Below are 15267 nucleotides of genomic sequence, written 5' to 3'. Positions count from 1 at the left end.
CTGAAACTCGTTGATTTTGAGTCGTATATACAAGAGCTTTAAATGCTATGGTCTCCTGCATACATACATATACAGCTATCACTTTAAACCACTGAACTCCGTTGCTGTCTAGACTAGAGGAAATCATGTGGTTTCTGCTCAGAATTTTTTTTGAGCCTTTATTTTGGAGTCATATTTTTGTATCATCTATATCATAACTTGTATTATCTCACCTTCCCACATCAGTGTTTCTGATCATGTCATGTTTGGTGAGAGGAAGTTTTAATACATTTAAAAAGACTAATTAAGAATTGCCTCACTGTTTTTGTCGGTGATACCTTCCGGTTATATAAATACAGTGTTCTTCTCAGAGCTGTTTATCTAGATATGTCTATATGGCACCTGTACCACCTGCAGAGGAAGTGGCACTGGGTCAGGATGTTTCTTACCCTGATCAGATTCTTTTCTACTTAAAATTGAGTGCATTTTTTTACTTATTTCTCCTCAAAATTTTATATTTATATTTCCTTGATTAAGCCATACAGATGTGAGATTATTGTGACTGTGGTTAATCTTTGTTTCATTCTACAAGATACCGTCTAGTACACCTCCTTTAATCAGGTCTATTAATTATATAAACTGTGCTTTCTCTCATAATTCTATTAGTTTCAGTCTTCTGGTTTAAAAAAAAAAAACAGAGGAAGGTAGATGAGAGTTTCTGAAACTTTGAAGCTGTTCTTCAGACTGTACTTCCAGCTGCTTCAGTTTGCTGTCAGAACTTATCCCCCCCCCCCCAGTTATTTTAAGGACCTAATTGTTCTCAGTTTAAATGAGAATAAACAAGTAATGATCTTGATTATAATAAACAGTTCTGAGATTATTTCAGTTTAAATAATCTAAATTTAAGATAAATAAGGCTAGAATGCTTTTAGCCCAGAAGATGTAGTTATTTGCTGTTAAGTGGTGTTTGTTGTGTACATTTCATCCATTATGTTATTATGAGAGCAGATTATAAGAAAACTTACCTACCCATGTCTCCAGTGTTTCCCTTCTCTGATACAAAACCTAGAGCTGGTGTTCTGAGGCAGGTACCTGTTCTGATATTCAGAGCCATGCCTTGTAATAGGCTATGAAGAAAAAAACTGAATTGGTTAATGTTAAATTCCTTTTCTGCATTTTTTTCAAAGAAAACTATTTCAGAAATCCCAGCTCAGTCTTATGATGTCCACTGTTGTCTATAACCAAGACTGTTGTTTTCCAAATGACTATCCCTATCCTTTTCTCTTATCCCATAAGAGGAAAATTGTCAGTTTTCCTTGAACTGCTTCAGAGCCCATCATGTGCCCATTTCCTATAATCTAAGTCACTAACAAGTGGCTGCCCCTTTAGTCATTTGGTTAGTCATGTAGCCGATAGCCTGTAATAGTAAGGGTGCTTTGTATAACAAAGTGTTTAAAGTATAGTTTCCTTAAATGATGGAAAATGGAGACCATTTCTAGAGTTGAGACTTGTATAAGTTTTCTGTCATGCCAAAGTAGTATACATCATGGTAATTTAAGTAGTAGCTTTGTCGCCTCACAGTTAGATGTCCGTTCGATTCTCAGTTAGATCGTCCTCTGTGTGGCGGCATGCGTGAATGGGCATTCCTTCGGTGAAGGTTGTGCGTTAGGCCCGGCAAGCCAGCATGTAAAAATCTACTGCCAATCATTAGCGGAGCGGAGTTCCGCTGTGGCAACCCCTAACCGGGAAAAGCCAAAAGACACAAACAAAGCTTTCACTGACTACTCATGATGTATATGGCAACCCTAGATCTAGGTGATGCATGCAGGGTTTTTTTCATTAAGAAAACCCAAACAGAATTCTTAAGATTCAGGATGAGTTTCATAATTTTCTGTTTCAGCTCTCAGAGGATGCATCATGTGCATGACCCTATTGTGTGCATGTTAGAACAATGTGTCCATATATGCTTTTTTCTCATGCAGCTGCCTTATTCAGGAAGACAGTTTTCAGGATTTGCATCCTATTGCTATCAAGACTCTACCTTCATTTTGTTTAACAGGACTGATATTGACTTGAAATCTGGAAAAGTTAGAATTACAACCCTTCCCAAGAGAGAGAAAGAGGTTTTGGTTATTACCTGAAAACTGTTTTCTAAAAGGTTATTTTTATTTCAAAAAGACAAAAAAACACACACACACACCTGCAGCATTTTTTTCTAGTCAAGCATTGTACTATTTGCTCTGTCAGCAAGGAAATTTTGGACTCTGATATTTATGGTTTCTGTCATATTGAAAACATTTCAAATTTCACTGGTATTAGAAGAATTCTCAGGTTCCTAAGTTAAAGGCTCCCTCAGAGGCATTTCTTATGTTGTTCCTTTCACTGATCAAAGTAAGCAGGTATATTCAAAAAAAATTAGTCTGGTTAAGGGAAAGCCCTTTCATCAAATATCTTTTTTATAATTTCTTCTGACATGCTTTGGCTGTAGCTTGGGCACTTCATTCCTGCAATTAAAAATCCAGGGCACCCAGTCCCCTAAATGCATATTTACATAAAATAAGGCATTAGTAGTGCACTTTTAATGCCAGTACTGAAGTCAACGTAACTTAATGTGGCCCATACCCATGCTTCACTTATTTTAACACTTCAAAACCATTGGCTGCTTGGTATTCGTAATGGAATAATGTGTATATATAGTAATGAGAGTCCTTATGTTGGATTTTTGCTGAAAGTATGTGAAAACCTCACTTTTCAAAAACCTAGCTTGTATCGCTCTCTTCAAAATCAGTAAATGTGCATAAGGGAGAAAAATAACCTCAGAAGATTTTCATGTCCAGTGCTTTTTTGTTTAGGCACTAACCACAAGAAAAAAGTTGAGAGACTTGAAAAAACATTAAAAGGATTCCTGCAGTCCATTGCTGACCGCTTGAGTTTGAATAGTGGCTCAAGCTTCTCTAGGAACTGAGAGAAGAGGGTGGGCATGAGCAACTGCTGCTTACTGTCACATGTCCTGGGGTGGTAGAGGCAGATGGTTCTGCCTGCCACAAGGTTGGCAATTAGGAGGGTATACAGTGTAGCCAGGGTCTGTCAAGCCTGTGCTGTCATGTGTAGTTGCATTGTGATCGACGGGAACCCTCAAAGGGCAGCTATAGCAGAACTCTGAAGAGTCACCACAAGGAAGGGGGGTTGCTTCATCAGGGTAGAGGGTAGGCTGCCCAACAGGGCCAGCAAGGCTGTCCCACTCCCTACCACCCAACTCATTCAGTGGCTAAGCCTTTTGAGGATTCCAGCAGGAACAAATGGACCAGACCATAGGGTTCTCACCTGCCAGGGGATTCCCAGCGACCATTGATCAAATCGGCTGATTGGGTATAGACTGAGAAGCCATCATGCTCAGTCCTGCAAGAATACAAAAAAAATCCTAAAAATGTAAAGTTTTCACTAAGCACAACATGGAAAAAAAGGGAAGCTATGGAAATGAGGACCCCAGGACATGTGACAGTAAGCAGCAGTTGCTCATGCCCACCCTCTTCTCTCAGTTCCTAGAGAAGCTTGAGCCACTATTCAAACTCAAGGCAATCCCAAACAAAACAGACTCTTTGTACCAAAGGCAAGCGTCCAGTCTGGTGGACCCCAGCCATAAACAAGCTCTACAACAAAAGGAGGAAGCTACTACAAGATAGAGCAAAATCCTTAAAAGGGAAGACACCTTTGATCATTATAAGCAAAAAACTAAGATCTCTCATAAAATCATCCAAGGCAAATTTTGAGAGAAAAGTCGCTAAGGACTCAAAAGACAATCATAAGGCCTTCTTTAGCTATATTAGAAACCTGGGAGGAAACTCCCAGATATGCTCAGAATTAGTTCAAAATGATGTAAAAATCACTGAACCTACAGACATTGCCAACATACTGGCTGACAGGTTCAGTGCAAACTCTCCCCTCCCCAAAGGAGAGATATCTATACCAGAGGATTGTAGCCCCCAAACATCTCTAGCAGCTCAGGTGAGAACTGCTCTCTCCAGGGCGAAAAACACAGCATCCATGGGACCAGATGGTGTCCCCGGTTGTGTGCTACACGAACTCAATGAGGAATTAAACCCGCAGTTAGGGCAGCTGTTTAATCTTAGCCTCACCTCAGGATACGTACCCAAGGAGTGGCGTACGGCAACTGTGGTCCCACTTCACAAAGGCGGTGCCTCCACCGACCCTGGAAATTACCGTCCCATCAGCTTGACAAGCCTGATCTGCAAAGCTATGGAGAGGATCATAATGGAACTCATAAATAAAGACATAGGGGACTTGCAGACTTTGGATCCAACCCAGTTTGGATTTGTCAAAGGCAGATCATGCCTTTTAAACTTTGTTGAATTTTTCGAAACAGTCACCAAGGCCATTGATGAGGGAAAGGCAGTCCACACAGCCTACCTTGACCTGGCAAAGGCTTTCAACACAATACCCCACTCAGGTATCATTGAAAAACTCATCAGCTTAAATGTAAACCCATACGTCACAAGATGGGTTGCAAACTGGCTAAGTGACAGAACCCACAGAGTCAGAGTTGCTGGTGCCATGTCAGACTCAAAGCCTGTCACAAGTGGTGTCCCACAGGGCTCAGTCCTGGGCCCACTCTTGTTCGGCATCTACTTTTCAGAAGTACAAGCAAACACAGGAGGGCTATGGCTGACTAAGTTTGCAAATGACTGCAAACTGGGCGCCATAGTCGAAAACACATCTGACACAGATATCCTTCAGAAGGGTCTCATAGAGACGGATAACTGGTGCTAGAGCCATGGCCTAAAGTTAAACGCCAAAAAATGCATAGTCATACCTTTCGGGAAAAACAAGGTTACCCCCAGCTACCATATAGGTGGCAACCCACTAAGCACAGAAGAGGTTATCAGGGATCTGGGGACCCAGGTTGACAGTAACCTTTCGTTTGACACTCACGTTGCCAAAGTAGTTAGGAAGACCTTCTACATTGCCCACCTGATCATGAAGGGATTTACATCTAGATCAAGGGAGGTCATCGTCCCCCTGTACTCGTCACTCATCAGACCAATGATTGAGTACAATGCCCCATTCGGAATGTATCTGACCTGACACCTGCAGCAACTGGAAAGGCCCCAAAAGTTCCTCACCAAAAGGATAAAGGGTCTCAAAAATATGTCTTACGCTGCCCGACTGAAGGAACCCCAGCTCTATTCAATCGCTTACCATCTGCTCAGATGTGACCTGTGCCTGACATACAAGGCCATGTCCAACCCGGAATTGATGAACATGCTTCACCTCAAAAAATCTAGATCCCTCAGAACTACAAGGGCGGGAGACTTAAACCTTGACACGGTTATTAATAGAACGTGCTGGAGGGACAGATTCATCACCCAGAGACTCCCTATGCTGTGGAACAAAATCCCGGTACATGTGAGGCAGAGCACCTCGCTGGCCTTGTTCAAGAGAAATCTTGACCAATGGATGGGAGATCGCAGATATACCCCAGGGATTACCTCAGTGTCACTGCTAGACAGAGGCACAACAAAAAAATGGGCATAGTATCCCTCAAAATAAAGGGGTGGCGAAAGCCACAAAACTCTGGGCTAGGCTTATAAATGCCCTTGAGTAGATAGCCTAGTATGAACCTATGAACCTATGAGAAGCTAGGAGGCAGTGAGGCAGCTACTGAAATGCAAAAATCACAACTTTGCTGAAGAACGGTCTTTAGGTTCAGTGACACCACCCATTTTAAGGCTTTCAGAGTTGGTCATTTAATCAGCCAAAAAGATGTCCTTTTTGATCCAGCTGCCAGTTAAGGGCCACATCAGCATCCATTCCCACATCAGAATCTCCAAGGATTATATTACAAACTCTATATTTACAACATAGACAACATGTGTTGTAACAAACCCCAGAAACCGAGAACGCACCATTACTTTCAGAAGTCATCTGTCACCAATACAAATGATTTCATTTCCTCAAACAGTAGTACCGCAAACTTTTTTTGCAGAATATTTTAAAACACTCCATGAAATAGCTTTAGAACACAGCAGCAACAAACATTTGCCACCCAGCCAGACCAGGTTTGGTCAGCTTCAGAATCAGATATAAAGGAACTTTTCCAAGTATCTGTTAATGTCGCAAAGGGACAATGTTAAATAAAAGGGTCTAGTTCATCAGTGCCGTGTGAGAAAGATGTATTCTACTGCTCTCAAATTAATCCAGTTATCTTAGCCTGAGTGGGAGTACATGTTCTCAAGGTATATAATCAACTGGAACTACCTCAGAAAATGCAACATAGGGAAACTATAAATAAGGTAGGAGAATATTTTTACTAGTATGAAGGGGACCTTTCTTCCACTAAAAGTGATAGTTTCATATAAGTGCCAAACAGCAAAATGGTTTCTTCTATTTACTATTTCAGTTCAGCTAGTGACTAATGCAGATTATCAGCATTCTGGCACTGAAATTCATGCTGCTAAAACAATACACGTACACAGCACAAATTGACAGACCTGATCTCTAGAGTGATCAAAAGTCTGACTCTGGTATAATTTGTCTTTAGTTCTTCCCAGCAAAGAACAAAGTTATGCCATTAACTTCTGTTCTGTTTGTCAAAGAACTCAGTTCATTGATAAATTATTAAATGTATATATTTTTTTAAACTGGCTTGCATGACACATTTTTGAAGTAACCAGCTTTAGCCATTAATCTAGTGCAAGATTTTTTAAGAGTTTATATGACAGAATATGAGAGACAAATTAAAAAAAAATAACTAGAGCTGACAAAATAGGGGTAAATACATCTTCCCAGACCCCAACTTTGGGGGTAGTGCTCAGAAGGCAAGCTTAACTAAGCAATGAAAGCTACTCTGAAGATATCAAAACATTAACTATTGGATGCTCCAGTTTCTGCATAGCTCCTTTTGGTAAGGCTGCACATGGCATGTTAAGGGACCTAGAGATAAAAAGGAAAATTCTAGAACTGCTGTCTTACTTATGTTCCATATGGTTACTACCCAGTTTTCTGGGAACTTCAAGTAAAATACCATTCAGTTACAGGCTGCCTCTCTCTCAAAATTCTGTCAGAAGTGAACAGCTGTCTATCACCTCCGTATGGCGCAAAAGGAAAAATTATCAGCAAAGACTGTGGTGGTTTCTGCCTGCTTCATCCCCTGATCCTTTGTCCTTTACCATTTGGAAGTAATTTTCAATTTTGTTTGACAGTTTGGCAATCTATCACATTAGACAGGTGAGTTCTACAGACTATTTTAGAGGATTATTCTGTAAAATTGCAGCAGGCCCTGTAGTCCGTCTCAGTCTTACATACCCACATGTTTGTAAGTGTTTACTATACATAATGTCTTGATGACCATGGAGAAGCCTAAGGCAGAGTAAGACCAATATATGTGTAGGTGATATAGGCGTATTAGCTACCCCAGTCAAGGAGAGCCATACTGCATATCCCAGGGGCGACTTTATGAATACCTATTTAGGTGACACTGCTTGACTTGGAGGAGAGTTTATTCCGTAGTTTGGGAATACATTCAGTTAGATATGTGTCACACTAGTAGTTCATAGCACCACAGACCCAGTGAAGGTTAAGGGCTTTGGTATAGATTTTTATAGTGTTGCTAGACTTGCAGAGGTAAAGATCAAGTAAAGCAGGTTTTGTCACTGCACAGAAAACTTTGGAAAAATCACAGTACAGAAGCCTGTATGAGTCAGAGAGTAGTGACAGGGCCTAGCAACTTACCTCAGTAATTCATTGATTCCTAGTGTTAGATTTTAATAGATTTTAATTTTACTGTACTACTTTTTCCAACTACTTTTGTTGAACTTTGTCTGGGACTCTCTTGTCCAATACTTTGTTTTATGCAAACTTTACCAACAAAATACTCTTGAGACGGAAGTAACTTTTAAGTGTTTTACTATAAAACTGCTTACTGTGTAAAGTATAAAACTTTGAACATTTACAGTTTAGTATTTGGTTAGGCAGTCAGACCAGATTATAATGAGGAGTGAATGAAATTGTTTGCAAACCTTTTTATAGGCTGGAGAGAGGAGCATTATAAAAACTTTAATTGCAGTAATGGTCATCTTAATGTTAGGTTGTATATTGTTTAATATTCAAATTTTAATACATACAAAGGCTTCCGATATTTTCTAAATTTATAAATGTCATTATCATGGAGGAAATAATCCAACTGTAATAGCACAAAAATAGGTTAGTTTAGCATAGAGTAGATAAAATGAGTAAAGGTTATCACCCTCTTTTAGAGTAAAAGGGAAAATGAGTAAATATTGTGTAACGTTAAATAAATAGATCCACCAAACTGATGTATAATCTGCACAATGTCACTACATACAGTATGATTGTCGCACAGTATTATGTAGTATAAAAATGTACGATATATTGTAGTGTGCAATTTTAAGTATCACTTGGTTAGTGTATCCTCCATTTCGTGAATTAGCAACCATTTTATAGGAAAGACCACTCCTGCTATGGTTTCATTTCTTTACTAGCTTTCCTTGTAGATGACACTAGCAAAAGACAGCCCATAGCAACAGGAGACTGCCCACAGTAACCAGAATAGCACTGTGAAAGCCATTAAATAATATGGTCAAAAAAAAAAAAAACTAGAAATATACGACTCCACCTACACTGACAACATACATTCCTTTAGCTGGATTATAAAACTTTGACAGCAGCCAAAAATGAGAGCACGAAAGCATAGCCGGCCTTAGGCATAGGCCAACTAGGCGGTCGTCTAGGGCGCCGTTCTAGTAGGGGCACTTTCCCTGTATTTATTTGGTGTAGACCAGAATGGGGGCACCGGGTGATGTTGGTAGGGGCACAGTGGAGCCTTTTTGCCTAGGGCACCAGTTCACCTAAGGTCGCTCCTATGCGAAAGAGAGACAGACACTGCACCCATAAAGGAACTTAAAAAAAATTTTCAAGCAAAATGACCAATTACTAGTCTGTAAATATTCAAATTTTTGTTCATAGGTTCATAGGTAGGTACTAGGCTGTTGGCCCTAGGCCTATATAAGCCTAGTCAAAGGTACCCTGGCTTTCGCCACCCAAGAAAATTATTTTCCTGTGCCACTGTCGAGCAGAGCCACAGAAGTGATCCCCAGGGTGAATTTCCTATCTCCCATCCAATCATCAAGATTTTTCTTGAACAGTGCTAATGAGGAGCTTTGTTTGATATAGATAGGTAGTTTGTTCCAGAGTATGGGAAGTCTCTGGGACAGGAATCTATCCCTCCAGCATGTTCTGTTTATTGTGGTGACACGATTTAGGTCCCTAGAGCGTGTAGCTCGTATGGATTGGGGTTTCTTTAAGTGGAGCATGTCTAAAAGCTCTGGGTTTGACATAGCTTTGTGTATTAGGCAGAGATCGCCTCTGAGTAGGCAATATGCAACGGAGTAAAGCTGCAGTTTTTTGAGATGGTCTGCATAGGGCATCTCTTTGAGGCCGGTAATCCTCTTTGTGAGGTATTTCTGTGGCCTTTCCAGTTGTTGTAGAGGTCTTGTGAGGTACATACCAAAAGGGGCATTGTACTCTATAATGGGTCTAATGAGTGACGAGTAGAGGGGAACAATGACCTCTTTTTTTCCTGGATGAGAAACCTGTTGTGATGAGGTGTGCCACATAGAAGGATTTCCTGACTATTGTGGCGATGTGATTATCAAAGGAGAGACTACTGTCCTCCTGTGTCCAAGGTCTCTTATCACACTTTCGGTGTTAAGTAGACCACCACCTATGTGGTAGTTCATGGGTACTGAGTTTTTACCAAAAGGAATGACAGTGCACTTTTTGGAATTGAGCTCGAGGCCATGGCTTTGACACTAGGCATCTGTCTCAGTAAGGCCCTTTTGTAGGATGTCCACATCTTTTGGAGTTTTGATTATGGCTCCTAATTTGCAGTCATCTGCAAACTTCGTTAGCCAAAGACCTTGTATGTTGGCCTGTACTTCAGAGAAGTAGATACCAAACAGGAGAGGAACCAGGACTGAACCCTGTGGTACTCCACTTGTCACTGGTCTGAAGCTGGATTTGGACTCTGCTACTTTCACAGTGTGGGTTCTGTCAGTAAGCCAGTTGGCAACCCATCTTGTGACATAGGGATTTATACCTAGTTTAGTGAGTTTATCTATAATTCCAGAGTGGGGAATGGTGTCAAAAGCCTTGGCGAGATCTAGATAGGCTGTGTGAACCACCTTACCCTCATCTACGGCTTTGGTGACTGCTTCAAAGAAGTCTATCAGGTTTAGGAGACATGATCTGCCTTTTACAAACCCGAACTGGTTGGGGTCCTGAGTTTGGAGATTACCAATGTCATTGTTTATAAGTTCCATGATGATACGCTCCATAGCCTTGCAGACCAGGCTCGTTAGGCTAATGGAGCGGTAGTTTCGGGGTCTGTGGTGGCTCCCCCTTTGTGGAGTGGGATAACTGTCGCTGTGCGCCATTCAGTGGGCACATAGCCTGAGGTGAGGCTATGATTGAACATGGTACTTAGGTGGGGTGCCAGTTCGTTCTGTAGTTCATGTAGAACACAGCCTGGGATGTCGTCAGGTCCCATGGATGCTGTGTTCTTGGCTTTGGATAGTGTGTTTTTTACCTGTGCAGCCGTGATTACAGGAACTTTGCATTCTTCTGGTATAGAGATGGGCCCTTTAGGGGTTGACAGAGGGGTAAAGTTAGCACTGAACCTATCTGCCAGGATGTTGGCAATATCCGTTGGTTCTGTATATTTAGTGCCATTGTGCTGTAACTCAGAGCAGATCTGAGTGTTGCCATTGAGATTCTTGACATAGCTATAGAATGCTTAGTGGTTGTCTTTAGAGTCAGTGGCGATTTTGTTTTCATAACTAGCTTTGGATTATTTTATGAGGGATCTCAGCTTCTTACTGAAGCTGACCAGGGAGTTTCTCCAATCATGGGATTTTACTCTTTTTTTTTTTTTTGCAACAGTTTCTTTCTTCTGTTGTAGAGTTTGTTTATGGCAGGGGACCACCAGATTGGCTTCCTTTTTTTGGAGGATAGCATCTTGGTTCTGTTAGGGATTGCACGATCCATGCACTCATGTAAGTGCTTATAAAGTGCATTTGTGTAGGATTCAGCAGTCATACCTCTATTGTCCGTCAGCATGGGTATCTTGAAGTTTGCCACTTCTGTCTTAAGAAGCGTGAAGTTGGCTTTGGAGAATTTTTTTACTGTGGTTTCATTAATGGGGGGTGGGGGCGGGATGCGGATGTCTAGGGTGATTAGCTTATGGTCGGATCAGACCAAGGAGGAATTGATCTCTGGTGTGGAGCACCGGTTGCCCATGTTGGTAATAACCAGGTCTAGGATATTGCTGCCCCTGGTGGGGGTGTGGATAAGTTGATCCATGGCATTGGAATTTTTGAATTCCAGAAAACATTGACCACAAGAGTTGGTACATGAGTAGTTTTCCCAGTTAATGGTAGGGTAGTTGAAATCGCCCATTATTAGGGTGTTAGGTTGTACCGTAATATTTTCCAGTGTATTAAGAAATGAGGAGTGGGAATCCTGGGGCATGGTGGGGGATCTGTAGCAAGCTACAATTTGGATTGCGGTCTTGCCCAGAGTTAGTTGCACTTGGATAATCTCGGATGCATTATGCTGAACTAGCCTGGAGGTGTGGATATCCTTAATGAATATGGACACGCCTCCACCTTTAGTGTTTCGGTCCAGGTTAGGTGGCCGAAAAGTGTGGTATGAATTATAGTCTGGTAATGCAGGGGTACTCTCTGGAGCCTTGGACCAGGTCTCTGTCACTGCACAGATGTCGATGTTCTCCATTTCATATATATATATATATATATATATATATATATATATATATATATATATATATATATATATATATATGAACCTATAAACCTATTTTAAGGAGTGCCTCGAGAGAGTGCATTTTGAGGTTTAGACTTCTAGCATTGAGTAGCAATACCCTCAGATTCTTCTTGCCTGTACCTGTTAGGGTGGTGAATTTGTCATTTGAACCTTGCCTAAAAAAGCCACTATATGGGGTAGCTAGAGCCTTAGCCAGTATCCGGAATCCCAGGGGCGAAAGGTGCAGGCCATCTCTGGCAAAGCATCGTGGCTTGTCGATCATGTCATCCCAGGCAGACAGATACTGGATCCCCTTAGAATGACACCAGAAGCTTAGCCAATTGTTGAAGTCAATCATTTTGTCATTGTACTGTGGTATCATTCTGGGTGATGGCAGGATGCTACTCAGGGATAGGGTCATACCTGCCTGGGCTACAAGATCGGACAGCTCCTCCATGTCCCTTTTCATGTAGTTGAAGGAGGTACGTCTTAGGTCATTCACACCAACATGGACAATGACAGAGTCATATTTGTACTTGTTGTGGACTGACCTGAGTGCATGCATTATGCGGCAGATCCTGGCACCCGACAGGCAGCTGACAGTAAATTTCTCCTTGTTTAGCCTGGTGAGTGGAACATCAGTGTGCCTGACTATAGAGTCACCTATGACTAGAGTGTTGGGTACGTTGTTATGCCTTATGGGCTGTGGTTGAGTGGCACACTGAGTTTGTGGGCTGTGTGTCATTTGGGTTGTGTTGAGGGGTGGAGGTTGCTTGTGTTTCTGCTTTGGAGGTCCCTGTTGCTTGGGCAGGTTTTTACTGAAAGCCTCCACGAATGTAGGTGTGTGTTTTGTGTTTCTATGTGTGTGTTTTGGTGGTGTAGGTTTTGAGGGACTTTGTGCTGAGTGTGGTGTGGTGCAAGTGTTTATCTTCTCCGCTTGACTGTCTAGTCCAGTCTTGGGTGAAGAGAGCTTTGCTTCCAGTTTGGCTATATAAGTGCATCTCTCACAGGTTGTAGTGTTGGGTGGTAGGAGGAGAGGGTTGTCTGTGTACATGAGGCAATTACTGCATTGCCCCAATATGCCCAGATTCATCAGGTAGACAGGAGAAAACACCGGGGGCTGACCCTTAGACATGCCTGGATAGGTGCTTATTTGTTAAGTACTAGAAACTGTTTTCCTCTAGACAGTGAGGAAAGTTGAGTGCTGTAGTAATTTGTAGCTTATTTAGTGCTTACAATAAGTTCTGAACAAGTGCTGAAACGAAAAAACTGGCTAGTTCTAAGAAACAAAATTAAGCTAGAAGGATTCCCTCCAGCACAAAAAGGCTTGGGCACTAGAAACCTACAAATAGTCCTGGACACCACAAATCTATATTCAGGCTAGACTACCCACAGGAAAGGCAGGAAACAAGCTTAGAAAAAGTTTTTTTTTTTTTTTTTTTTTTTTTTTTTTTTTTTTTAGTGGAAATAGAGAAAGGAGTAGCAGAAACTAAGCTGATTGGCCTTCTCAAAGTTTGTTTGTAGTTTATATGTGCCTCGCGCAGTTTTATAGTAAAACACTTAAAAGTAATTTGTCTCAGTATTTTGTTGGTAAAGTTTGTATAAAGGGTAAACAATAGGGGTACCGGACAAGAATCCCACAGAAAGTTCAACAAATGTTGTCGAAAAAAGTACAATTAAAATCTATTAAAATCTAACATCTAGTAGCTGTGGAATGTCCAACCTCCAGCAGCCAGCACACATTCTAAGATTTTTAAGCATTTTCTGAAAAAAAAACTATAAATATCTTGTGAACAGTGAATGCTATTAAAAATGTAAGTAGTCCTTTCATCAAAAAGTCTTGTTTATGTTGAAAGAAGTGCAATTCTTGTCCTCACAGCAATACTGTAGTAATATAATGCAGAACAATTCAGCATAGTATTTTTCTTTTAATTTTCACAAACAATATTTCATATCTTAGAAACGATACATCCTGGGCATGTTATGTCAACCGTACTTTTTGTTCAGACGTCTTGAGCTTTTTACATGCTGAGAAGAACTTCCTTTGAATTCGTGCCTATTGAACTGTTACGCGAATATAAAACAGTATGGCCATTAGCATAATTAACAGTGTAAGTAATATATCCCAAGCTGCAGAGCTTACAGTGGAAGTATCAATGACAGTTTTATTCAGCATCATCTAATGTTTCACATGATGTTATGTTAGACCACTCTCCCCCCTGTATCTTCTATTCTTCCAACTACACGAAAACTGAACCCGTTGACCACACCAAACTTCTTGAGGTCACAATCGACAACAGACTATGCTTTGACAATCACTTGGCTCTAACCATTAAAAAGGTCCACTTTAAACTTGGCTCATTTTAGAGTCAAGCCATACCTAACGGACAACACTAGACATTCCATAGCCAGGACACATCTACTCTCCACCCGTCTTTGCACCTCTCCCATTCATACTAATCTAAAAAAGGTGATCTAACCAAACTAGAAACCTGTTATAATAAAATCGCCAGATTTGCAACAAACCATCCTTACAGATACCACTACACTTCTCTTCACCAAATGTGAATGCAAATATGAAATACAATTAATAAATGGCAAATATCCTCACCATAGTGCACCCTGTATTAATAATCATAGGTATTGTTTTTTTGTTTTTTTTTAACACTTTGCCCTTTCATATACTCCCTGTTGTTAATTTATGTCATTTATTTTATTTTGCATTTTTTTTTATCCACTGTTGCCTGCTGACCATCAGATCCTCTGTTGGTCAACTGCCCCATTACCTCCAAATCACAGGGTGAGAGCTTTTCAAAAGGAGTTGACAACAAGGGAACCAACAATTGTGGCTCATTTTTCTTCCTACTTTAATTTGTCAACCATACTGTGGTAATAGGAATAGGTGTATCCGGTCATAAGCATGTATTCATTCTGATCACAGCAGTACAGTAGGACAACTAATCCCATTATGCATTCATTTACTCTTGGTATTCATAGGGTAAAAATCTGAATGTCTTGGGTAACTGTGATGCTTGTTTGTACCCAAGCGGATGACATACAGTGGACCTTTGCGATATACACCACATTTTGATGTGACATCATCAGTTATCCCCCCCCCCCCCTGTAAACCAGCATCTCCATATGATCTCCAGTCTCCACCAGGATTCTACTTCCAAGAGCGTGCTCAGCCCCCTTCCCAGCTCCCAGTCCCAGCAAGAACTAACCCCTAAAAATATGTCAGGTTCCAGTTTGTTCATTCCTACTTCTGTTTTACAGCTTTCTCCTTTTTTCCATAGCCTTGAAAGCACAATGGTTTTGCTACAGTCTGTTTCCATTGAGAAACAACAGAGGAACATTCCTTTTACTTTGCGTACTGACTTATTTAATTAATTTTATTGTTAACTGGATGGATGGGCTAGTCCAAATACC

At 40.9% G+C, this 15267-nt stretch overlaps 1 protein-coding gene across 1 annotated transcript in view; it reads left to right on the top strand.

The window, feature by feature from the left end:
• Window positions 1-15267, top strand: part of CDYL2 (chromodomain Y like 2) — a 477019-nt gene that overhangs the window by 439803 nt on the left and 21949 nt on the right. The window contains exons 8-9 of the mRNA XM_044081802.1: window positions 3052-3065; window positions 3482-3517. Coding sequence (XP_043937737.1) covers window positions 3052-3065; window positions 3482-3517 — 50 coding nt within the window. The remainder of the gene's footprint in view (window positions 1-3051; window positions 3066-3481; window positions 3518-15267) is intronic.

Source organism: Protopterus annectens, chromosome 8.part1 (genome assembly GCF_019279795.1).
Source record: "Protopterus annectens isolate FY-2018-M chromosome 8.part1, PAN1.0, whole genome shotgun sequence".
NCBI lineage: Eukaryota > Metazoa > Chordata > Ceratodontiformes > Protopteridae > Protopterus > Protopterus annectens.
The sequence above is the reverse complement of the archived record's forward strand: the minus strand, read 5'-3'. Positions and strand labels throughout refer to the sequence as shown.